The 25,619-nt window shown below is 40.4% G+C and overlaps 1 protein-coding gene across 1 annotated transcript in view; it reads right to left on the bottom strand.

The window, feature by feature from the left end:
* Positions 1 to 3,359: 3,359 nt before the first annotated feature.
* Positions 3,360 to 25,619, bottom strand: part of USP12 (ubiquitin specific peptidase 12) — an 89,256-nt gene continuing 66,996 nt past the window's right edge. Inside the window, exons 5-9 of the mRNA XM_065416306.1 lie at positions 20,890 to 20,966; positions 20,515 to 20,598; positions 9,516 to 9,713; positions 7,813 to 7,891; positions 3,360 to 3,461 (exon numbers count right to left, since the gene is read on the bottom strand). Coding sequence (XP_065272378.1) covers positions 3,360 to 3,461; positions 7,813 to 7,891; positions 9,516 to 9,713; positions 20,515 to 20,598; positions 20,890 to 20,966 — 540 coding nt within the window. The remainder of the gene's footprint in view (positions 3,462 to 7,812; positions 7,892 to 9,515; positions 9,714 to 20,514; positions 20,599 to 20,889; positions 20,967 to 25,619) is intronic.

Here is a 25,619-nt window from a genome sequence, read left to right as displayed (position 1 = left end):
ATGCACACATGCACATCTGGCAGCCTTTAGGCCTGGCTGGATTCAATGTTTGTACACATACACACACCAAATGTACACACATCTAGAAACCGGTTTCGTTTAAATAAAGAGCTCTAAAGGTAAGTAACATCAAAGATGATTTTAAAACGTACCTTGTTAAAGGAATTACTGCTTAAACTGATAGCCTGAGTCTTGATCCTAAAAGAATTAGGAAGCCTGGACAAAACATTTAAGGGCTGGTTGAAGGGTCAGTATAATACAGTAAATAATTCTGCAATGATAAAGGTAAAGGGAGAGTGTTCAGTGATCACAGCTACAGAAGGCGACGGTGATCATAAGAACAGTTTTGGTTTTTATTTATTTATTTTCTGCTCCTGGAGCAATCATTGGCGGATCCCAAGGGAAGGGGAATCTGACTGAAAGGGAGGCAGGTTTTGGGGTCGGGCACCAAGGAGGAAGCCGAAGGCCTCAGAAGTCAGGCTTTATCCTTTAAGCTAAGTATAGGACCTCATTGCTAAGACCACTACAGTGTAAATACCTTACTCTCTCCTCTATGGCTCATGGCTGCTTCCTTAAAGCAGGAAATTCTAGACATTTTTACAAGTTCCAAGAACATTACAAAAGCACCAGAGACCATGTGACTCAACAGTAGGGCTATACAAAGAATACAGTACTTACGTTCAGAGAACATATTTTATTATTTAATAGAAGTTTTTGCTCCAATATACAAAATAGGGGACCTGTCATCCCAATTAACATTTACATAGTTACACAGAAATCATTTCCACCATTTACAAGTGAAGATTCTTCTCACACTCCCCATTGCAATTACAATCAAGAGGTAATCCTATAATGCTTTTTATATTGTTCAGTTACATTTTGTATTTCCTCTGCCTGTAGTTTCTGGTATTGATTTTATCAAGAATTTACTTACATTTTTCAGCTGCACTAGAAGTGAAATTAAATCCATCATTTGGAACCACAATCTCAAAAAACCCTATCCAAAATAAATCACCATTTTATAAAAATATGTCGCAGGAGTAAAGCAAAATATCCTGTGGCTACCAGTAAAACAAAAATGCTTTAAATTTTGTTACCGTATTACAATGTGTTTAGCAACTAAGCTTGGCTTTTAACTACATACATTTTTTAAAACTGTAAAATGACTGAGCAAACATTTATCAGTTAACAAAAACTAATGTGACAATGGTTTTACAAAGCTGTACATTTAATGCAAGGGACTTCATCTTTCTGACATGTACTATGGTCCAACTGATTCACCCCTCACTCTTTTCCCACTGAAATCTAGAAAAACAGATTTAGGTTCTAAAATAATTTGGTATAAGCCCTTAAAAATAACCAATCCGTTATATTTTTATGCCTCTCCCAAAATATTTGTTATGCTTTTCTTTGCATGCTGGTTGTTTAGCCAAGCTACATAATTTATAGAAAAGAATTTCAGCCAAGCCAAGGCTTCAGAAACTTTGCATTTATAAAAGCAATCTGTTATAATATGACAAGAATTTTCTTTCATATTTATTAAATAGCCCAATTTACTTAGTGACCCTGTTCAAAATTTGTTCAACTGAATGAATAGGTGAAGTCTTTTCCTGAGTTAAAAATACAGGTAAGTAAATATATTAGTTATAGCAGCAGACATTCTTTTTAAAGGTTTCAACAATATCAATAAAATAACCTTAGAAAATTACAATAAAGTAAAAATCACCATCTGAAATGGGATGACAAGGACATCCAAGACCTGATAGCCATAATCTGAAATATGTATACCATCATTTTCCAGAAACTACATTCAGCCACTGTCAGACAACAAACTGATGCATGGAAAAATATCAAATCACAACATTTCACATATTTCTTATTACATCTATTACTTGGTGGTGCTATTATTTAAATCTTAATGCTGTTTCATAAACCCAAAGCAAGGTAAAACTTTAATTTCAGAAAATTTCACCTCATAGGACTTGAAAAAAATCTCAAAACACTGATTTCCCTTTACATTCCTAGATTATTTCATTTATCATCAACTTCATTTCATATTTGGAGAGTTTTTTGAAAGTCACCCAGGCTGTTGGGAGTCTGAATGGATCAATTTTCTGAGGAGGAAATGATATTTTGAAAACTGTTTATTTTGATCCAGGTTTTTCTAACAAATTATTTAGAGTATGGACCCTTAATGAATAAAGAACAGTAAGAATTGGGGTACACCACCACCATTTCATTACGATAAGCATTCTTACAATCATCATTGAGACAGCTACAGGAAACATTTTACAGCTTGGCTTTTTCATCAGAGTAAAAACAGATTCAAATTTTAATTTAATAATTAAACAATGTAAAACATTAAGCCAGATACCAGTTCCTCCTGAATGAGAAAATACCCCTTCTGTATTACCAATTTTTTAAAAGATATTTTATGCATTTTATTTAGAATTTGTCTTTCCTAAAAAAACCCACTTAAATGGAATAAGTAAATCTAATTCAAATTAATATATAAAATTATGTTCAAGATTGGTTATACTCAAAGACAATACATAGGACCCTAGTAGTTATAGTAATTCATAAATAAAAATAAACTATTATTAATAACCCCATCTTTCTCCATAGGGAGATTAAAAGCCATAATTTTTACTGATTGTTCCCGACAGTATAGGTATATATTACTATAATGTAAGCTTCTTCAGAGAAGCAAAACATACTTGGCCTCCCTGACACTAGTTTATCTTTTCAGTTAATCTGTTACGGTCAAGAAGGCAACTGTGTTGTCCCAAGTATATTTCTTGTTTATATATGAAAGAACCCAGGAAAACAAACAAACAAACAAAAAAAACCCCTGCCCACCATATTCTTTCAGAATTGAATACAGACAAATTACTGCACAAAGAATTCTCTGTCTTTTCAAATAAGAAATCAGTATAAAATACCAGATTTATATTGCTTCTATTGCACTGCCAGATTGTTGCAATTAGCCCTGAACCAAACCCCAATGAAATCAATGGGAGTCTTTCCATTGATTTTAAGGGGCTCTGACTCAGGACTTTAAAAAGAGAAAATGTGTCAACTGTTGGAAGGTTGCTCCTGCAAGAGTGGCTGGTATCTCTCTTTTCTCCTAGCAGTTGTAGTAGAATTGTGTAGTCAGCATGATACCTGAGCAAATAAAATGAACTTGATATGAAGGGTTTAAAAAAAAAAAAAAATCCAAACTTTGCTTTGTTGTGTGCAAACTGCGCTACTGTCCCTGGAGCTCCCTGCATTCCTTTTTTTTAAATCAGTGCTTGCTCCATTCCAACATAGCCAGAGAAGAAACGAGGCATAAAATCTCTCTTCACCACAGTTCCCATTCAATCCCGAGACTGATAGAAGAGAATGTAACCAGACTCAGAGTTCTTTGAAATGTCTGATGTCAACCCATAGAATTCTTCAATAGCTTGTGCATCTATTTTCTACAGAAAACAAAATACAAACACTAAATTTTAAAGGAAAAAAATATACTATGATAAATGTATATTCTATTAAATTACACTTTGTGAAACAGTGACAAAATATTTTGGTCTCATCTGTTAATTACCTTTCTCCAGATAACCTAGGTTATAGAAGGGTTAAGGCTTTTAAGGTTTTGTTTTGTTTTTAAATTCCAAATCTTCTTTCCTCCATAGCAGCCCATCTTGTGTCTAATTTAAGTAACTTGAACATCCAATACTAATAAATGGACTAACCATGAATACAAACATCTGATAGGTTCCCCACACAGAAAGGTGATTTATAATGATAATACCAAGATTTTTTTTCTGATGAGGGGCCAAAACTCAGCATGGGATATGCACATATAAGAACTTAGAATCAGCACTGAACTTATAAGTAGGACTAATCAGAATGTAATAAAGTAGACCAACTTAGACAGTGATGGGGGATGAGCATTAAGAGGAGAAAAGGTCAACTGGCTCTTTAAAAAATTATGAGCTACCAGGACCATAGACACTTAAATTGGATGAAGAGCCTCTAGTCTGTGATACAGAGCAGGATGCAAAGAGCTGCCAGATACTACCACCATCATGATGATTTTTGGGAAAACAGAAACTGAAGCCAAATTAAAGGCAATATGGCAAAAAGAACTCTTGATTCAGAAAAAGCCAGATATATTTCATACATCAGGAATGTGGAAATAAGCATTCTTTTCCTCAGATCAATTAGATATAATCTAATCTTTTGCCTCCACTGCTGTGATGACTAATTGGATCATTTCCATCTTGAAGCACCAAATAGAGCTACTTAAGATCAAGTACCAGCCAGACTTCTTTGGGAATGCAAGCTCCAGTAAATTCCTCAAAAACATTCTCGCTCAGGTTCTAGTGAGATAGATACCTTGATGTTTGAGCAGTTGCAAGGCCTGTCCTAGCACCATCCATTTTACTAGAGGGCGAGTGAATCTTTAACTCTGTGGCAGTATCTTAAAATCCACTGAGTATCCTGTCAGAACAACTGAGACCACCCATCAATCATCTTTGAAACCCCCCCCTCCCCCCAAGGAAGACGTCTTCAGTAGCCTGATTGGTTCCGGCAACTGAAAGGGAAGACTGACCTCTTGGTATCTCAAGCAAAGTGTTCTTTTTCATTAAGCAGTTCTTGCATATTGTAGAGAAAAATATGTACTACTAATACACCTTATAGGTTCTAAATGAACTCTATGAACTCAAGGAAGAGACTTGGGCATCACTGTGGGCAGTTCAATTAAGACCTCTATTGAGTTTAGCTATGGTTAAAGAAAAAACAATCAAGATGATAGGGTGCATAAGGAGAAAAATGAAGTCATAAATCAACACAATGGCCTCATCTGAAATACTATATGCAATACTAGTTATACCATCTCAAAAAAAGGATATTGCAAAATTAGAGGAAGTTCAGAAGGCTGACAAGAATTATTTAGGTGCACAAGAAAACTCCTATAAGAGAGAAAAGACTGGGACAGTTTAACTTAGAAAAGACAGGAGACAAAATAAGAGGAGACATGATAGAAGCATAAACAACATAAGAATGGCCATATTGGGTCAGACCAATGGTCCATCTAGCACAATATCCTGTCTTCCGACAGTGGCCAATACCAGGTGCTCTGGAGGGAATGAACAGAACAGGCAATCATGAAGTGATTCATATCCTGTCATCCACTCCCAGCTTCTGGCAATCAGAGGCTAGGGACACCATCCCTGCCCATCCTGGCTAATAGCCACTGATGGCCCTATCTCCATGAACACATCTAATTCTTTTTTGAACCCCATTATAGTTTTGGCCTTCACAACATCCCCTGGGAACAAGTTCCACAGGTTGTGTGAAAAAGTACTTCCTTGTGTCTATTTAAACCTGCTGTCTAATAATTTCACTGGACGACTCCTGGTTCTTGTGTTATGTGAAGGAGTAAACACTTCCTTATTCACTTTCTCCACACCATTCACAATTTTATAGACCTTTATCACATTCCCCTTTTAGTAGTCTCTTTTCCAAGCTGAAATGTCACAGTCTTTTTAATCGCTCCTCCACAGAAGCTGATTTCTATCCTTAATTTTTGTTGTGTGAATAGAATAGAGAATGGACATTAGGAGCTTCTGTTGTCTCTGCCTCACAACGCAAGAATAAGGGACTATCCAATGAAACTAAAAGGTGGCAAAGTCAAAACTGATGAAAGAAAATACTTTTTCCACCCATTTCATTAGAGTGTGGAACTCATTTACACAGGATGTTATTGAGGCCAAGGATTTAGCAGGATTTAAAGAGTTTATATGGATAACAAGAATATCCAAAATTACTACAGTTACAACTAATAAAAATTATTGGAAAGGACATAAAACCTCATACTTCAACAGTTAAACCAATCTCCAACTATTAGGGATTAGAATTAAACCTTCCTGAGGGACAAGTGACTCTATATCTGCTTACTATGGGATTTCTTGCATCTTTCTCTGAAGCATCTGGTGATGGCCACAGTCAAGGACAGGGTACTGGACTAGTTGGACTATGGCTCTGATCCAGTATGTCAATTCCTGTATCCCTAAAGGGCTTGGAGTAATGCTTGTCCAAAAAGTCTCTTGCCCTTAAAGAGAGTAGTAGTAAGCGTCCATTTTATCTACCGCTCTACCTGCCATGTCTTTTGCCACAGGATTATCCAGTGACATTAATGACCAGAAGAGAGGAGCAGGATGACCTTATCCAAAAAGGAATTGTAAAAGAAGTAGGAAAACAAGCAAAGATTCATGCAGGCCGTTATCTTCCTGGAACACACGGATATTTCAGCAGCTGAGGATTTGAAAACAAATGCCCAGGAACTTAGAGTACAATGCTATGGCAGAGTCAGCTGATGACATGCACATGGTTTTCAAGTCCTCGTTGCATCTCAAGTTGGACTCCAGTTTCCTGTCACACTACTATTTCTGGGACATTATGCTAGCCATTGGAAGGGCTTACTTCTTCACTGACAAGAAGAATGCTGTCAATATGCTTCCTAGCAGAATCAGTGCATTGCACTGGAAATTGTATTTCTTTTGAGAGTGCAGTGTCAGAATCTGACTTCTTCCATGATTCAATTTCCTTTGCTTTCCTTATGGAAAAGGCAACAGAAGGATTCACTTACGACTTAACATCTCTTCCTATGAGCCTTTTGATTCTAAGAATCACTCCACAGTAAATCCAAGACTGAAGACTCCACTTACACCAGTGTATTAAATTCTTGTGGCAAAAAAATTATGCTCTGGTACAGGGTTAGGGTTAGGAGTGTCTCTTTCTTTATATGAACTAGAGAGAGCCCTTTGGTGACATAACAGTAGAGAGAGAAATGGTCCCAAAAGCTTCACAAGTTGTTTTCACACAGGGCTTGGGAAAGGGGAGAGCAGCATCCTTCAAAGAACCCTCTTCCAAAAGCCTCCAATGAAGAAAGCTGTATGATCTCTATCCTAAGTCAAGGTAGGGATTAGAGAAGACAGTGGGGAATCTTAGTCTCCTTAAAGAAAACTTGGACAAGCAGGCCCTACTACTACCAGGCATAACAACCAGAGTAATGGAGTTTAGATCAAGGGGTGTTGGGAGAGAAGAAAAACAAATAATTGAAGGATTGGCTGTCCCACCTGGCCTCATCAAAGGTTTAGTTCAGCAGACTCACTACAGAGGGATATATGACCATACTTTCCAATGTTATGTGACCTCCACTTTGGCCCTGGCATCTCTCATATGGGAAGAGTGGTTTTGTTTGAGAGAGTTTTCCCTCCCTGCCAGGAAAAGGTGAAGGTCATAGGTGGCAAAAGCAGAAAAAGAGATCTGCCATTAATCATCATGCTTGATTCAGAGTTGCAGAGTCTCAGGTACTTCTCTGAAAGACTCTAATCTACCCGTGAGGTTGAGAGATATTACAGAGAAGACTGTCATGGAGGATAGGCACGAAAACTTAGCAAATTTTTCGGGCAGAGTTACCTCTATCTAAGCTATGACTATTAGCTCTCTTCCTAGCACAGATTTTTCTTCTTTTGGTAAAAAGCAATTCCTCTGGAAATTGATCCAAAAATATACATTTTGAACAAACAGCTCTACTTTCTCCTCCTCCAATAAATAGTTAAACATGACTGTACTCAAAGAACAAGGACTGAATCTCTCTAGTTTAGGAGAGAAAGGAAATGTAGCTGAAGATATTTCTTATCTTCAAAGTATCAGCACACCATTCCTTTTAATCTTTAAGTGATCATAAATGGGGTGTTGGGATGGGGGGAGACTTTTGTTTAGAAGAAGTAAAAACACCAGAGTTATAGCAACACTTACCTCTACAATATCATCATCAAAGAGCAACCAAAAATCATGACTCTTCACTATTGCAATATAATGTCCTCGATTAGGGCCACTGTATTAAAAAAAAAATTTACATTATGCATGTCTATTTTATTAGAGCTGCTCCCCCCCCCCCCAAAAAAAAACATTTAGTAAAAATTAAGCTGATTATTTGTATTTCTATTTGTATATTCATTCCCCTTTATGTTACCAAGGACATTTACATGAAAACAAGGCATTAGTCATCATGATGCCAAATATTATACTAAACAGAGGATTAAATGAGGAATAAGTAGGACAAGCAGACACAACATAAATGAGAGGCTGTTTCATGCGAAGGCTTTATTGACGGAACTAGGGACAAAAAAAAAATAGAACATTTTTTATTAAAAAAAAAAGGTGGGGGGGGTTTGAATAGGAAAAAAAAAAATCAAACTTTCCACACCAAATTGGATTCTGGGTGAGACCAATACCAAGAAATTTCATGCCAAAAATGTAACTTTGAAGAATATTCTAAACCCATGACAATAGGGGGACTTGGAAGAGTTGTTCCATCAGTATTATTGATCTGTCTCTTATGTATAATGCTGTCCCAAATTTTATGTGAGGCAACAGAAGGTCATGGACTTGACCAGCCAGGATGGACAGAGGTTCAACTCAAAATTTTTAACCTGAAGCACCCCAGCACAGCCAGGACTCAATGAGGCACATCGAAACTCAAGCAGAGATGATTGTGTGTGCCTGTTCTCATAACCAACTCTATCTGCTTTCAAAGCAATTTCTTAAGAGGAGTAATTTTATCCACAAAGCAATATGAAAACTCCTCATAGCAACAACTTGACTACACAATAAAATGCAGGCCACCTACAACAGTTCCACTGTGCAATACTTTGTAGATTAAGGCAGAGACAAAATAATTCTTTACCTCCTGAACAGACACAGCAGAAGACATTAAAAAATGTCTTGCATCTCAATCGGTTAGGCTTGGAACTGAATTTGAACTATGAATACTCTAACAATTTCCTTTCTCATTTGTCTATTGCAAATCATCTGTAAATCACACTGACTCATGAGATGAAAGCTCTGGGGAAGGGGACATCTAGAGGTCACTGAGTTGATGTTTGTAGACAAAAAGGTCCACCCAGGATTTTGTTACATTATTCTATAGCAAAACAGCACACTCCCTCAGAGCCAGCTGGAAACTGGCAGGTCCCATTAACCACTTAAGCAGATTAATAAAGCAGGTGCAGCACTGCTTTGACTGAATAATGGCACCCCAACGTCCAACCACAGGAGGCAATCTTATGGTAGATGTGTGATCAGTGTTCCATTTGGGGCTTCTATGCTTGAAAAGTAAAATTAGAACACAAGTGCACAAACTTTAAGAATAGAATATACTTCTTAAACGTCCATCAACTCGCATAATACTATGATCTTGAAAGCTTTAGAAGCAGGGAGAAGAGACAAAATCAGCCTATTTAAAAAAACATACAAAACTGTTCCAGGAAAAATTTTGTTAAAATCTGAACGTATCTTTTGTTGAAGAACTTACTTAAAGGCAAATACATTCTGCAATGTTTTCTTCTGTGCTACATAATTTCTTAAAACATTTTAGAGATTACTTAAGTGATATTGGATTTCTGTCACAATGTTAATAATTTCATACAAGAACCCCAATGTGACAAACTTTTTATTACCTCCCACAATGAACTACTACAGCAACAAGGTCGTACATTCGGTCAGGATTGGTGGCATCTCCCGAAGTGTTAAAAAGTCTAAGCTCTAAAGGAAACACTACTCTATAAGAGAGTTTTGTATATCGATGTAGCTGATCCATGTATTTAAATCTCTTCAGATGGAGAGCTAGAATCATAGGCAGTTTTTTTACTTTCATCCTGAAACAACAAAATGAAATATATCATATCTCGGATTCCAAGATTTCAAAATTGTCAGAAATGAAAAAAAAAAAAAAAAAACCAGTCTTTTGAATACTATTAAAATACACTCAAGTATTAAAGATGCTCAGCTTGTCAGTTTCCTGAATTTTCTCTATTAAAACCACATGATCAGTGGTCTTTTCTTCAGCATGTCTTAATGCTGCAATACGTAAACAATAAAACAAGTTATGGACAACTGCAGTAAGTTAAACATGGATATTAACCCTAAAAGAGAACTGCAAATGTGTGTGAAAAACAAGTTAAATAAAAGGTTATGTGCCCTATGCCCCAAATAACGTAAGTAAAGGGGACATGCAGCACAGAAGTGAATCTAAATACACTTCCCCATATCCTTCCTGTTTAGGTCCCTAACAGCAAAACCCAACTCTCACTTTTTTGTGATACTTCTACACACAGACCAATTTGTTTTAGAACTACTGTGGAATCCAACTGGAACACATAGTTATCCTTAAGGTAGAAGGAGTCAAGTCAAATGTTTTCATTTTAAAATGTGGCTTATTTAAAATATATTATGTAAAACTTAGTTTTATATCTTTATATCTGCAAGGGACACAAATGTCAATATACCACTATTTAACTGATGTAACCCCACCCAAATAAGCCAACACTGTACTCCAGAGAGTGCCATGATAGCATGATCTGGCCGTTACTTTGGAGGACAAAAAACAAGGAAGCAGTAGATGAAAAATACAATCCTAGATTCACCAACGTGTTTAATACCCCATTACCCTGTTTGAGCCATTCAGGCCAGAATCTCACAAATAATCTGCAGTGACTACAAATCTTTATCAGCTGACCACAGAAAGCGTGGTGGTGAGCTAATACTTCTGCTTAATGTACAGTAAATGTACTCACTTAACTTGCCTCATCGTCTCCCTCCCCACAAACATCCACTTGTCTATCTCATCCATCAACTGCATCTTGTCATAACCTATGCTATAAACTCGTTAAGGTAGGAATTGTCTTTTTATTGCTTATTAGTAGGGCTCCGTGTCTGTCATGGAGGTCGCAGAAGTGACGGATTCCGTAACTTTCCACGACCTCTGTGACTTCTGCAGCGGCCAGTGTGGCTGACCCCGGGGGCCCCCCAAGCAGCTTGCCCCAGGGCCAGCTGCTCAGGAGACCCCAGGGACAGCCAGACCGGCCACTGTTGGAGCAGCTCCGCAGCCAGCTGCACCGGCTGCTACTGGAGTGGCCCCAGGGCCAGCCGCATTGGCCGCTGCTCAGGCAGTCCCAGGCTGCTGGCCCCGGGGACCGCCTGAACAGCGGCGGGTGGGCAGCCCTGGGGGTGGCCGGAGCAGCCACTGATCGGCGGCCCCCGAGCAGTGGCTCCCTGCCCTTCAGCACCCCACCCCACCCCCAAGCAGTGGCTCCCTGCCCCATGGCCCCCCAGCTAAGATTTAGTCTGGGGTATTTACAGTACAAGTCATGGACAGGTCACGGGCCATTCATTTTTGTTTATTGCCAGTGACCTGTCCACGACTTTTACTAAAAATACCTATGACTAAATCATAGCCTTACTTATTAGTACAGCACCAGCACAATGAGTTGCGACCCTCAATTGGTGCCTCTTGACATTACTGCAATACAGATAAATCAATGCTGTGAATAGAAATAAAAAACAAAAGCTACCCAGGACTACAAAAAAAGTCATTCATTGCCTGTATGAACTTTTAGTTTGTACTGACTTTGCTAGTGCTTTTTATGTAGCCTGTTGTAAAACTAGGCATATATGTACCCCTGGTTGAGAACCACTGCACCACAATACTAAATTCCTGTTGTGCTAGCACTTAAATTTTTTTTTAAAGTACTGGAGAAACACGTAATGCTTTCTGCAACCCTACTCAGTGAACATTTTGAATTTGGCAAAAAAATAAAAGGAAAAAGGTCTGAATCACCTCTAAGTCTCTGATGGTAAATCAGAACATTAACAGAACAAAGCTAAAAAAAAAATGCATGAATAGTTTAGGAAAACACTCCAAAAGATGTAAATCAGAGTAAGTAGTGTCTCCAAACTTCCATCATCAATGGTATCCTCCCCCAAGTGGAACATTCTACAGCAGCACCACAGCAACTAACATACCACTATGTAAAAGTTCAATTAATACAACACTACAAAGAAGTACAACACAAGCTCAGTACAACAAAAAATATCCTGCCTCCTCCTCTTGTGAAAAGACATGAAGGGTCTCAGCTTTCCCTAAAATTCAGCCGATCACAAAATTCAAAAGCAGCACATGGATCAAAAATGAATTGTGTAATTTCAAACAACCTCAAAAGTTAATCTAGGGCAAAGATATGGAGAGTGGTGACTGTTGACGCTGACTTGATCTTGGAGGGTTCATAGTCTTTGGGCTTTGATTCCTTTGGTAAGCATGTTTAATGGAAATTATGAAAGCTGTAACAGCAAATAGGAGAGAACACATAATTGGGTTATTAAGCTGAAATCTAGTAGGCCCAAGAAATAATCCCAGGTATTAAATTCTGCACACTCATTCTGAAAAAAGACACAAATATCCACAAGTGGACAGCACACAGCAGTTGTGTAAGAATGGAGTTTGTGGGGAGGCTTTAGTGATCTAGCTGCTATGCAATAAGCATAGGTGGTTAAAATGTGTTTATGTATAGGAATGATTAAGAACTGTGTGATGCAGTTTAGTAGTAGTAGTAATAATTAGGGGCTTGGCTAGGGACACCCAAAAGGCCACATATGGATAATAGACTGGTATCAATCTTGTTATGGTCACAGAAGGTGGCCAATGTGGTTAGATATCCAACAGGTTACAAAAAGTGGGGTATAAAAGGCTCTGGTTCTGTGTTCCCTCTAAGCTGCGCGCTTGCATGGCCGCCCAGGAGCTGTTATGCTTAAACAAAGCACATGAGATTTTTTTTTATAGGGGAGAAGGCAACATGCCGCATTTATTGAGAATACAGCAGTTAGCATATGCTTTTTAGTTACACACACACCATGCACAGTTTTGTCAGTTGATGTTTATACACCTCTACCCCGATATAACGCGGCCTGATATAACATGAATTCGGATATAACGCAGTAAAGCAGCGCTCCGGGGGGGCAGGGCTGCGCACTCCGGCGGATCAAAGCAAGTTCGATATAACGCGGTTTCACCTATAACGCGGTAAGATTTTTTGGCTCCTGAGGACAGCGTTATATTGGGGTAGAGGTGTAGTTACTAATTTAGAGTTTGGATCAATCTAGTGGCCAGCCAGATTGGCCACAGAGGGAACTGGGCTTTGTTGGTTGCGATTTGATGCTTTTGGAATAGTGGCAAGATGAACCCAAAGTTCCCTGACAAAGCACTTTGTTTTTATAGGGTTTTTTTGTTGACGACATTTATGGATTTTGCTGTGTTAGTTTATGCCCAGTTACTTTTTAATTGGTGTCATTTTTTTATATAAACATTTTAAAACACCTTTGAGAGGGTTATTTTGTTTTGGATTTGATTTAATTAATTGTTTTTAGGGGTGCTAGCCTTTGCCTTAAGGTTGTTAATTTGCCCTTTTTGAATTATGGATGCGTGTTAATGGTTTTTTGGCATTAATAAGTTTTGATAAGCGTTTTATTTTATCTTATTTTATTGACCATTTGGTTACTAACGGCCTCTACATTTTATTTTTTTGATCCATGCATTTTTTATTTATACAAACAGTTTTTTATAGAGGCCTTTGAGAATACAAACAGCAGTATTTTATATTGAGCAAAAAGACATCGTAAATTAAACCTTGCAAAGTTTTATAACCAAAACAATTTACTTTGAGGCCCAGGCCTTTAACATTTTTTTAATTTACTTAACATAGACACAATACAGGATTCTGTCTTTTACTAACTAAACCTCAAAACAAAGAACTAAAAGGGCCCAATTTGTAATGCATATGGGAAACAGAATCCCATAGTCCCAGAGGGTTATTTCTTTTTGCTATTTAAAAAGGGTGGCTGGCAGGATGAAATCAAATTATACATTAATTTTTATAGTACAATTATAAAATTCTGCTCCTACAGAGCGACTCAAGTGCCGTGCACGTGATTAGCAGAGCTGCACACGGCGGCATGTGTTCAGGTGCCCCTCCCTCTGCTGCTCTGCAGCCATGTTGCACCTGCCCTCTGCCTTGGAGCCTCTGGCCAGCTGCTCCAGGGATCTTCCTGCTCCTGGGATCTTCCTGTGCAGAGCGGCGGGGGAGGGGAGCGCTGATGTCAGGGTGTCCCCCTATCCCTGCTTCCCCTCTGCCATGTACCCCATCTCTGCAGAGCGGAGGAGAGGGGACAGGGCTCAGGAGCAGGAGAGCTCAGCTGCTGCAGTCTGAGCCTTCTGGTGTGAATGCCTTAAAGAGACAGCACATGGTCTCTCAGACTGCCCCAGCAGCCAGCGCACGCACACACACACACACACTCTCTCTCTCTCTCTGTGTCTCTCTCTCTCTCATACATACATACATACACACACACTGTCTGTGTCTCTCTCATACACACACACACACACACACACACAGAGTCTCTTTCACACTCACCTCCCAACACATACTCGTGTTGTTACTTCTTGGTACTGCAATGCACATATGTTCTCTTTAGTTTTATTTTTTCAAAGTTGCTTGACTGGTCTATGCATTTCATAATTTTATTTCTCTCTTATGCTTAAATTTAACTCTGAGTAGTGAGTTCTAAAATGCCTAACCTGTCCTGGCTGGTGTAATTATCCCTATGGTAACTTTTAAAAAATATATATCTAGATTTTTTGTTTCCACTGATGGCGCACATCTGCACATTACCTTGATATTGGTCCACGTAACAAAATTCATTCTGCACATAGATGGAAAAAATTAGAGGGAACATTGCTCTGGTTCCCTATTTTTGGTTTCACTGGGTCCTCAAGATGCCTAAATCAGAATCCCTTCTGATGGGCTCCACTTACTATTCCTTCTTTCTTTGTTTCCAATGGTCTCTATAAAGTTGTAAGTACGCACAATGCACATTGTATTGGCCTTATACTTATGTATAATGATTTTTCTATTATTTCAATTATAGCTGTCTGTATTAACTACAGCTAAAGTTGCTTTTTAGTAGCTGCCTGAAAAAGAATCTGTGACAAATGCATGTTGCACCCCAAGAAATAATCTTATAATTGTTAAGGCTCAGAGTTTGTAGAAGTACAGATCAGGGTGGATGTTTAGCACTTTTACCAAGTCCATATCAAATTCAGGAAATAAAATTAAAAATTCAGTCTTAACTTTGTTAGCTCTGTCTTCTTCAAATTTAGAACCATTCAGCATCCTCTCATACTTCTGCTTTCCTAATCTCCATAAAATTACAAGTGTCCTATATGGAAAGACAAGAAACCAAATAGTTACTTGACCTCCATAATCTCCTCTTAACTTGGCCAGATATTGGACCACTTCAGGAATATCCAAACTCTCAGTTGTCTTAACTTAAACAAGTGCTCTTTTCTTATCTTAATCTTGTTCAGATACAGTTAAGACAGATCACCACACATAGTATCTTGAACACAAACTTCTCCAAAGATCTTGCTGTCTTAAGTATTCTATTCCTTACCGAAACATGCACAAGTAATTAGGGTAGTTCTTGAGACTGCATCCACAGAAATTATCCTTAAAAGCAATCTTCTGACAACCAAAATATATACAGGACACACAAAACCAGATAGATAAGGTATCCACAAACTTTCTTTGCAAGGAAAAATATCAGTTCACCCAAATCAAGCTTCTTTGAGAAAATAAATACTATGAAAGCTCAATTTTAGCTTTCATTTTTTACTGTGTCCATCTCTTCAAGTTGTATACAGGGCTAACCCAATAAGCCACACTTTAAAGCAATCAAAACTTAATTTGTGATAAACTGATGTGCCCACTTTTCAGAAACCCCTCACCAATCTTGACAGCAGTCTCTCTAGCACTCTATCTCACCTTTATCAGTAGTTATGCTTGATGTTGAAACTCATCCCAGATAAAAGGGAAGTGACACTGGTTGGTTGGGGGTGGGAGATATGGAAGATATGGCAAGAATATCACCAGTCCCCATAACTGAGGTATGTATCTGCATTTGTTGACTGGGTTCATTAATGTGGGAATCTCATTAGGACTCCCAGCTACTAGTAGAGAAACAGATAGCAGTTATACCTAGGTCAACTCTTTTATTCATCTAAACAGCCAGGAGGTTGCAACAGTTACTTTCAGATGTGGGCCTTGCAGTGGACTGTCACTTTGAGATTAGATTATGGCGCTACCTCTTAAAATTGCAGCAGGTGTGGAATTTGGTGGTCTTTTTATTAAGCAGTATTTCTTTTAGGAAGTGCATTAAACCAGTACTTGATTATCTGCACTGGCCATTAGTTTTCATGTTGATTTTAAGGTGTTGGCTTTGACCTATAAAGCCCTAAGTGACCTGGGTGCTTACCTATCTAAGAGACCACCTCTGTATACGTGACAGGGAAGGTGCCAGCTACAGCCTGTTTGTCATAAGAGATGGGTGGCGGGGGGCTGCCATTAGCATCACAGGTCTTTGAAACTTGTCTCCACCTTTGGTCCATGACAGTTTGAGCTTATTAACCTTTCAGGCATTGTGCAAGGCTGACATTTTCACCTTGACCTGTAAGGAGATAGGAAATGGGCAAAGTTGGGAAAAGAGAGAGGACTCTGGTGATGATTTTTTGGGTGGGACTTACTAGATTTTTGTTATATTTACATTATTGCTTGATGATGGTGTGATTGCTGGAGTCCATTTTAAAATTTATAATAAACTGTAAAAGGTACTCAGAGCTTGGAATCAGTGCTCTTTTATTTAGCATACCTATTGTGAACATTATGGTTAAACCCTTTTTCATGAGTTTTATTTTTTGGATGACTAAACTTATGGAGTTTTGAAAAATAAACAATTTTATCATAATTTTGTTTATACTGTATCCACTTCTGCATCTCTCCACTTTTTCTAACCCCCACTACTACTAGAAAGAATATTGAGTGTCTTTGTCTGTGCATTATTCTCGTTCTACTTATTCTTCATTTGAAGTCACTGTGAAATTAATCGGTTTCTGTGATAATTTTAATATCACAAAGAAGATATCTTTCTGAAAACCTTTCATCCGAGAATCTCAGCGCCTGCTAAATAAACATCAGTAAGTATTAGTGAACTTCAGGAATGAGTTTAAGAGACTTGCCCAAAATGACATGTTAGAGCTATGGTATAATCAGAAACAGCACCTTAGGCCATGTCTACACTACAAACTTTTGTCGATTTAAGTTATGTTGGCATAAAGCTACTGTAGTTAGCATATTGCTTGTGCGCACTCATACTTTTCCTCTTGTGTGGGCAGTGCGCATACTCATCAGGAACACTTGTATCAATGCACAGTGCAGTGCACCATGGGCAGATACCCCAGTGTACAACCCATCACCATCAGGCACACTGCCTTTTGGAAATTTTGCCAATGCATGGTGGGGCAGAAACAAGTTGTGCAGGGCTGACTGGCAGCAAGAGGTCAACAGTCCCAGTACAACTCTCTCTATCCCATAATGTCATCAGTCTGCCATCATTTTCGCACCTTTTTTTTCAAAATCCCACAAACATATGTGGCCTTCCTCGCTGTCCACCATCTCTGACAGAAGTATGGCGTTTGCACAGTTCTGCACTATTTTCATAAGCATTGCAAGCACGGGGCACAGAATCCTGCAGTAATTGCAGAGCTGCAAGAACCAAAACAGTTGGGAACAGGATTTCTTGGAGGACAGACTGCTTTGGGACAAAACGAGAACCAATTCAAGGTTGTTGGTGGCATTCACAGAGCAGCTGCTGGTGGGGGAACACCGGTTCCTGTGCCTGAGAAATGGGCACTGACTGGAGGAATCGCATCATAATGCAGGCTTGGATGATGAGCAGTGGCTGCAGAACTTTCAGATGCACAAAGCCACATTCCTGGATCTGTGTGTTAAGCTCACCCCAGCCCTCCAGCACACAGACACCAAAATGAGAGCTGCACTGACAGTGGCAAAGCACGTGTTGATTGCATTGTGGAAACTTGTGATGCCAAATTGCTACCAGTCAGTTGGAAATCAAAGTGGCGTTGGAAAAATCCACTGCGGATGCTGTCGTCATGCAAGTGTACAGGGCCATTAATGGTCTCCTGCTACGCAGGACTGTTACTCTTGGCAATGTGCAGGACATAGTGGATGGATTTGCAGCAATGGGGTTCCCCAATAGGGAACCAAACTAGAGTGATAGACAGCACATATATCCCTATTTTGGCACCAGACCACCTTGCTACAGAGTACATCAACAGAAAGGGCTACTTTTCTGTGGTTATGCAAGCACTGGTGAATCACCAGGGACACTTCACTGACATCAGTGTTGTGGTGCATGACACCCGCGTCTTCATGTAGGAACTTCTTTCCTGACAGGAAGATTATAATTGAGAATCTTAAAATGTCAATAGCGATCCCACATGCAGCCTAGTTGTAGCCGTGACAGTCCCAGGATATTAGAGAGATAAGGTGAGTGAGGTAATATCTTTATTGGGCCAACTTCTATTGGTGAGAGAGAGACAAGCTTTCGATAGTGATCCTGGGCAACCCAGCATACCTGTTGCTCTCCTGGCTCATGAAGCTGTACACTGGCCACATCGACAGCACCAAAGAGAGATTCAACTACCGGTTCAGCAGGTGCAGAATGACAGTTGAATGTGACAGAAGGGACGTTGCCATTGTTTACTCACAAAATTAGACCTCAGTGAGAAAAATATCTCAATGGTTATAGTTTCCTGCTGTATCCTGCATAATATCTGTGAAGCAAAGGGAGAAAAGTTTCCACTGGGGTGGAGGGAAGAGGTGGGCAGCTGGTCTCCTGAGTTTGAACAGCCAGACAGAAGGGCTATTAAAACAACTGAACGTGGAGCTAGATGTGAGGGATCATGGGCTTCAAACCCAGGCCAACATGTCCCTAGGCAATGCCAAGGTGACGACCAACATCCAGAAGCTCACCTGGTTAATCATGAGAGGGTCCAGCAAAGGGTTAGCTTGCAGAGGGCTCTGCCCCCAAAGCTCCCAATTGGGGAAACATCCAGCCCCCTGTCTGGTTGAAGGGTTCTATATAAACCAGGAAGTAACAACAGGAAGTTGTCTGAGCAACTAGCTGACTGGCTACTACTACTGACCCCTCTTCCCTACCTGACTCCTGAGTCCTGCATTCCTGCTTGCTCCTGGTTTCTGTCCTCCTATCCCAGACTCCTGTCTACTTCCAGTTCCTGCTGTCCTGCCCTACACGCCAGGTCCCTGCTCCTCCACCTTACCTCTGACTCTCTCTCCAGCTCTGACCTCTGGCTTGCCACCTGACACCATCTCTGACTCTGAACTTTGGTTTGGTACCTGACATTATCTTTGGTTTTGACCCTTTGCTTCAGCCAATGGGTCTGAGTCTGGGTCTGACCACTAGGCCTGACTGTCCATGCCCTGTTCATTGCACTATATAGCTTAGGGAAGCTTTGAAAAAATCACTGTAATAGTGAGCCACAGTAATGCATTTTGTTGTTCTGTGCTCTACGTGGACCTGCTGTTTTGTGGCCTATTAGGAATTATATGGTGCTTGACGTACATGTATGAATATAACACTGTCAATGCATCTATTAATTTTGTTTGAGAGTGATCCTGTGAGTTGTGTCACACTGTGCAGTAACACGTAATTGGTTGCTTTCACAACTAATAAGCCCTCGCCAGCATATGTGAACTAATACAGATGAGTTATGTTTCACATAATGGAATTTTATTTTGAAAAAAAAAAAAATTCAGTGCATAAATAAATAAATAAAATAAAATAAAACCTGTGCAAGAGAAACTAATAAAAAGCATTCTGAACATCTTTCCCAGACCTGATGAAGAGCTCTGTGTTGCTCAAAAGCTTGTCTCTTTCACCAACATAAGTTGGTCCAATACACATTACCTCACCTGCAGGGGGCTGGTTGTCTCCCTAATAAAAAACAAATCATTTTCAGTAAAAATGTTCTTAAAAGGTGAAAGAAAAATATTACAATGTTAGGCAAAGGGCAAGAATTTTTTCTAAACAGAAAATATTTCAGTCTTCCAAGAAACTTTGTGCTGCTTTTTGGAAGGACTATGTCAGGTAGTAGTTTAATATAATAACTTAAATTTATAAGAAAAGAGAAAAAAGTAAAAATGGTGATATTATTACAAGATTAATTCTGATTGAATCAAAGAAAAATACAGGTTTGTCAACTATTGCTATGAATCTCTCTTATGACAGATGTTAAGAGCTATACGGTTAATCTGAATTATTCTATGTATGCCTACCTCTACTAAGTAATGCCATTAATGTTTTTAATCTTACCATCTTTTCTCAACTTAATATTATAGCTAACAAAAATACATTCAAGTTTAAAAGGTCATGCAAAATGTATGATTGTCACTGTTTTACAGCTTGATTTTCACCCATCGTTTCTAGTTTGTTTTGTTCCTAAAAGACAAGCTGTATTCTTTCCTTGAAATAAATCAAGATGATCAAGAGCCCAAACCAAACACTTATGCATATAAGTAACATTACTCATCTGAATATTTCCATTGAACTCAAAGTAAGTGGAGTACAACTCAGTAAGTTATTCATGATAAGCATCCACAGAATCAGAGAGGGAATTTTTTTTTTTTTTTTTTGAAAAAATCATTAACAAGTTCCAAAAATGGAAATACATATTTTCTAAGTACACTATACCTTTTATGTGCTTCCTGTTTACTGCGACATTCTTCACAGTAATATTTGTATTCACTGCACAGAGTTTCTGTATTGCTGAAACCCCTGAATGTAACAGAAAGGAAAATGCAAGATGTAGAAACTACTCCTTGATTTTGAAATATATACTGATTTTTAAACAAAATAAAAATCACACTGTTTTACATCATGAGTTTACATGGTCATTTTAAATAAACAGGGACAATAAGCATGTAAAATAAACATTTGGACTATCAAATTAACCTGAGCTATTTTGCTTTACTTCTTCCATTTTCATCTTCATCAATTTATTATTAGTTAACATGGTGACAGATTAAAGACTCAAATAAATATATAAGCATTTGTTTGTGCATGTACCTTAAGCAGTGAGTAATTGATGTATTTTGCTCTACATCAACAGAAAGGTCTAAAAAATCTTCATCTTTGCTGCTTATCTGCAGGGGGGAAAAAAGACAGATTATTAAAATAAATCTGCAATAAACTATAACCAAAATTGATTGTAGTGATTAACCTCACCATTACTGACAATTTCCACTGCTAGATACTAGATCTTATCCTTGAACGAGAAGAAAAGAGGATGCATTCACCTCAATCTTTCTGATTTAAGTACACCTCTACCCCGATATAACGCTGTCCTCAGGAGCCAAAAAATCTTACTGTGTTATAGGTGAAACCGCGTTATATCAGACTTGCTTTGATCCGCCGGAATGCACAGCCCCGCCCCACCGGAGCGCTGCTTTACCGCATTATATCCGAATCTGTGTTATATCAGGGTAAAGGTGTACATACTTAAGTCCTTTTGAAATCTAAGGTGTGGTAGACTTTTCCCTTTCTGATTTAGGATCAGGACAGAAGCTTGGAAAGTGGTACCCTGGTTAGGGGAAAGGAAGACAGGGATTTTGGCAAAAACTAAGATAAGTGTTGAAGATCATCTTGTCACTAGGGAATAGCAAATATGGAGGACTAAGGTGAAGTACAAGAATTCTAATTTTCTTGGCCAACCTGATTGCTATCCAGAACTAATGTCAGAAGGCAGAAGCACAAATCTACCAAATGGAAAATCTTGAAGGGCGGTTTGCACAACCCTAAGGGGATTAAGTACAGTTGCCCTAGAACCAATGAGGGGCTATCTGAAAGGCAGAGGAAAGATTCCACTGTACACCACCTCTGCAGGACTGCTGAAGATTCTGAAGTGCAGAGCCTTTAATGTAAAAGGGTCTTCAATGGAAAATCTTCTGTAGAAAATCTAATATGGGGGGGATTCTGATTCTTTTTCTTAAAAAAGGCTTATCCTGTATCATGTGGAAAGTGCCACCTTCACCTCATTGTACCTCTTTCGTTTTCTCTTTTTTGTGGGTGCATCATGGTAAATAAGGAAGTGTTATTTACTCTCTCTCATAACACAGGAACTATGGGAAATTAATTGGCAGCAGGTTTAAAACAAACAAAAGGAAGTATTTCTTCACACAACGCACAGTCAATCTGTGTAACTCTTTGCCAGAGGATATTGTGAAGGCCAAGACTAACAGCGTTCAAAAAAGAACTAGATAAATTCATGGAGGATAGGTTCATCAATGACTATTAGCCAGAATGGGCAGGGATGGTGTCTTTAGCCTCTGTTTGCCAGAAGCTGGGAATGAGCGATGGGGAATGGGTCACTTGATGATTACCTGTTCTGTTCATTCCCTCTGGTGCACCTGGCATTGGCCACTGTCGTAAGACAGGATACTGGGCTAGATGGACCTTTTGTCTGACCCAGTATGGCCGTTCTTATGGTCAGGGCATCCGGAGATGCTTTATCACTTCAGGAGTGCCCTGTTGTGGACCAATTCAAAAAGATTTAAAACACTTGGGTTCTAGGCATTACTGGGCCCAAGATGGTGTCAGCATGAGAGCAGAGGGATATATACCCCTTGGGAAAGCAACAGCAGGTCTAGGCAACACCTTCCCTTGGCCAGTCTGGGGAAATTAGGATTAAAGGAGTCACAGGATGACTAGTGCTGTTTAAGACATTTAACTGCCTATCATGCTGACCAATACTGTTTTGCTGTTTTCTTGTACTCCCAGATCTATCTGTCTGTATTCATCTGTTGTCTCTTGTCTTATACTTAGATTGTAAGCTCTTTGGGGCAGAGACAGTATTTTTTGTTCTGTGTTTGTACAACACCTAGCACAATGTGGTGCTGCTCCATGACTAGGGCTCTTAAGTGCTACAGTAATACAAAATATTATTATTATTTAATATGACCTGGAAGGGAGGAAATGTATAAGCCAAGGAAAATTCCTTGGAACAGTAAAGCATGCCTTTAGCTGGTGTTTCTATGTCCAGATACATTTTAAAAAAGGAGAGAGTTTGTCATGGAAATATATTGCCAACAGGTCAACAATGGAGATACAACAGATCCTTAAGAAATGGTGTAATATCTCTGCCTTTAATGACCACTCCCCTGGAAGAAACTTGTATCAGTTTAGCAAATTCACTGTGCATTTAAGGTGGCCCAGATTAAATAAGGCCCTACTGAAAGCAGAACTGCAAAAGAGGCAGACTCCCTAAGCAGAGTGGGTTTTTTCATGTCATACTGCCGATTCAAGTACGCAACTATTGATGTGCCTCACTTTATGAGGTTGTATTTTCCTTGAATTAACCTTCTGAACACCAAGAAATGCTAACCCAATTGCATTGGGTGTTTCTGTACTGTGCTGAGAAGGCATCCTTGTGTGCTCCCTATCCCAAGACGCTCATGTCCAATGCTATGTGTATTCTGGCTGGGACAAGAGGAGGAAAGGAGGGATAGTATCAGGCTGCCTCACCTCCTGCAGAATCAAGAAACTTTGAAGTATGTGGAGATGTAGATGAGAACCCTAACCCACACTGAAGCATATGTGAATAATAGTGAAGCGACAAAGGAGTGTGAAGGAAATTGTCTAACAGATATATTCCTCCTTCAAATCCATAGGATCGGCCAAGGCATACTGGCCCAGATGTCCATGACTCTGAGGTGGTACACCTTCCATAAGGATAGGTTACTCCCCAAGTAGTAACTTCAGTTCAAGATGTGCTGTCCCTTTGTGTAGTGCACTTTTGGGTTGCACAGGTGCTCCATACACCCAGGACTGGAGATTTTCCCTTAGCACTGTCTGCCTGATCCATATGCATGTGCCACCACTCTCCTTGCACTCTGCATTTAGGGAATAAAGGAGGCTGCCAAACCACCAGCAACTTAGTTCCTTCACTACCATCAGTCCCCAGTAGGGGGAAACCAGGCAATGGGGAATGAGGGCAGGCAGTGCACTAGACCAGTGGTCTCCAAAGTGGGGTGCGCGCAAGAGTATACTTCGGGGGGAGGGGAGGTGCGGCAGGAGGAGCACCGCTGGAGTGGCTTTTATTTATTTATTTATTTTTGCTTCCACAGTTCGGCCGGGAGCAGGGGGTGCATGCTCAAAATTTTTTTACTGATGGGGTGCGCGATCAAAAAAGTTTGGAGACCACTGCACTAGACATAGGGACAACATCTTAAAGAACTGAAGTTATTACAAAGTAGGTAACCCCTCCTTCTCCAATTAATTTGTCTTATGTGTAGTGCACTTCAGTTCATTCACAAGCAGTGTCCCTTTAAAGGAGGTGGGTGCCTGGTGTCCTATGACAATGGATTGCAGAACTGCTCTGCCTAAAGCACCATCAGAAGCAGCTGCTTGCACCAAGGGATAGTGTCTCGCAAAGATGTGTACAAAACTCCAATTTGTTGCTGTGCAGATGTCAGTAAGGGGGACAACTCTAAGGCCTTGGCTACACTTGCGAGTTGCAGCGCTGTAAAGCCGCCCCCAGCGCTGTAACTCACTCCCCGTCCACACTGGCAAGGCAGTTGCAGCGCTGTATCTCCGTGGTTGCAGCGCTGCATGTACTCCACCTCTCCGAGAGGAATAGCGAGTGCAGCGCTGCCGCTGCAGCGCTGCGGCGCCAGTGTGGCCGCCCAATGTGCTGTGAATGGCCTCCAGAATTATTCGGCAGTATCCCACAATGCCTGTTCTAGCCACTCTGGTCATCAGTTCAAACTCTACTGCCCTGGCCTCAGGTAACCAACCATGTGACCGACCCTTTACATTCCCCGGGAATTTTAAAAATCCCCTTCCTGTTTGCTCATCCCGGCGTGGCGTGGAGTGCTATCAGCGAATCTTTCCAGGTAAAAATGCCTCCACGCGCCAAGCGAGCCCCAGCATGGAGCAATGGCGAGTTGCTGGACCTCATCAGTGTTTGGGGGGAGGAAGCTGTACAGTCCCAGCTGCGCTCCAGCCGTAGGAATTACGATACCTTCGGGAAGGTATCAAAGGACATGATGGAAAGGGGCCATGACCGGGACCCCCTGCAGTGCAGGATTAAAGTGAAGGAGCTGCGGAGTGCCTACCGCAAAGCCCGCGATGCAAACGGCCGCTCGGGTGCTCCCCCCGCGACCTGCCGATTCTACAAAGAGCTGGATGCGATACTTGGGGTTAACCCCACCTCCATTCCAAGCACCACCATGGACACTTCAGAGCCGGGGGGGGGGGGGGGAGGAGGAGGAGGAAAACGGGAGTGATGGTGGTGGGCCTGATGGAGACACCCCGGAATCCCTGCAGCCATGCAGCCAGGAGCTCTTCTCGAGCCAGGAGGAAGGTAGCCAGTCGCAGCGGCCGGTACTTGGTGGAGGACAAACAGAAGAGCAGGATCCCGGTAAGCAGGTTTTTTTTTTCGGGAAGGGATTTTTTCGGTGCGGGCTCTTTGGGAGAGGAGGGTTAAGCATGCATGCCTAGATGCGGAATAGTGCATTGATGTGGTTTATCATATCGCGGTAATCGGCCTCGGTCATCTCCTCGAATGTCTCATCCAGAACGTGTGCAATGCGTTTGCGCAGGTTTATCGGGAGAGCCGCCGTGGTCCTTGTCCCAGCCAGGCTAACACGTCCGCGCCACTGTGCCGCGAGGGGAGGGGGGACCATTGCTGCACACAGGCAAGCTGCATATGGGCCAGGGCGGAAGCCGCATTGCAGTAGAATACCCTCCCTTGCTTCCCAGGTCACCCTCAGCAGCGAGATATCATCCAGGACGAACTC

The sequence above is a fragment of the Emys orbicularis genome, chromosome 1 (assembly GCF_028017835.1).
Source record: "Emys orbicularis isolate rEmyOrb1 chromosome 1, rEmyOrb1.hap1, whole genome shotgun sequence".
Lineage (NCBI taxonomy): Eukaryota > Metazoa > Chordata > Testudines > Emydidae > Emys > Emys orbicularis.
This window is presented reverse-complemented; position numbering and strand designations above follow the sequence as displayed.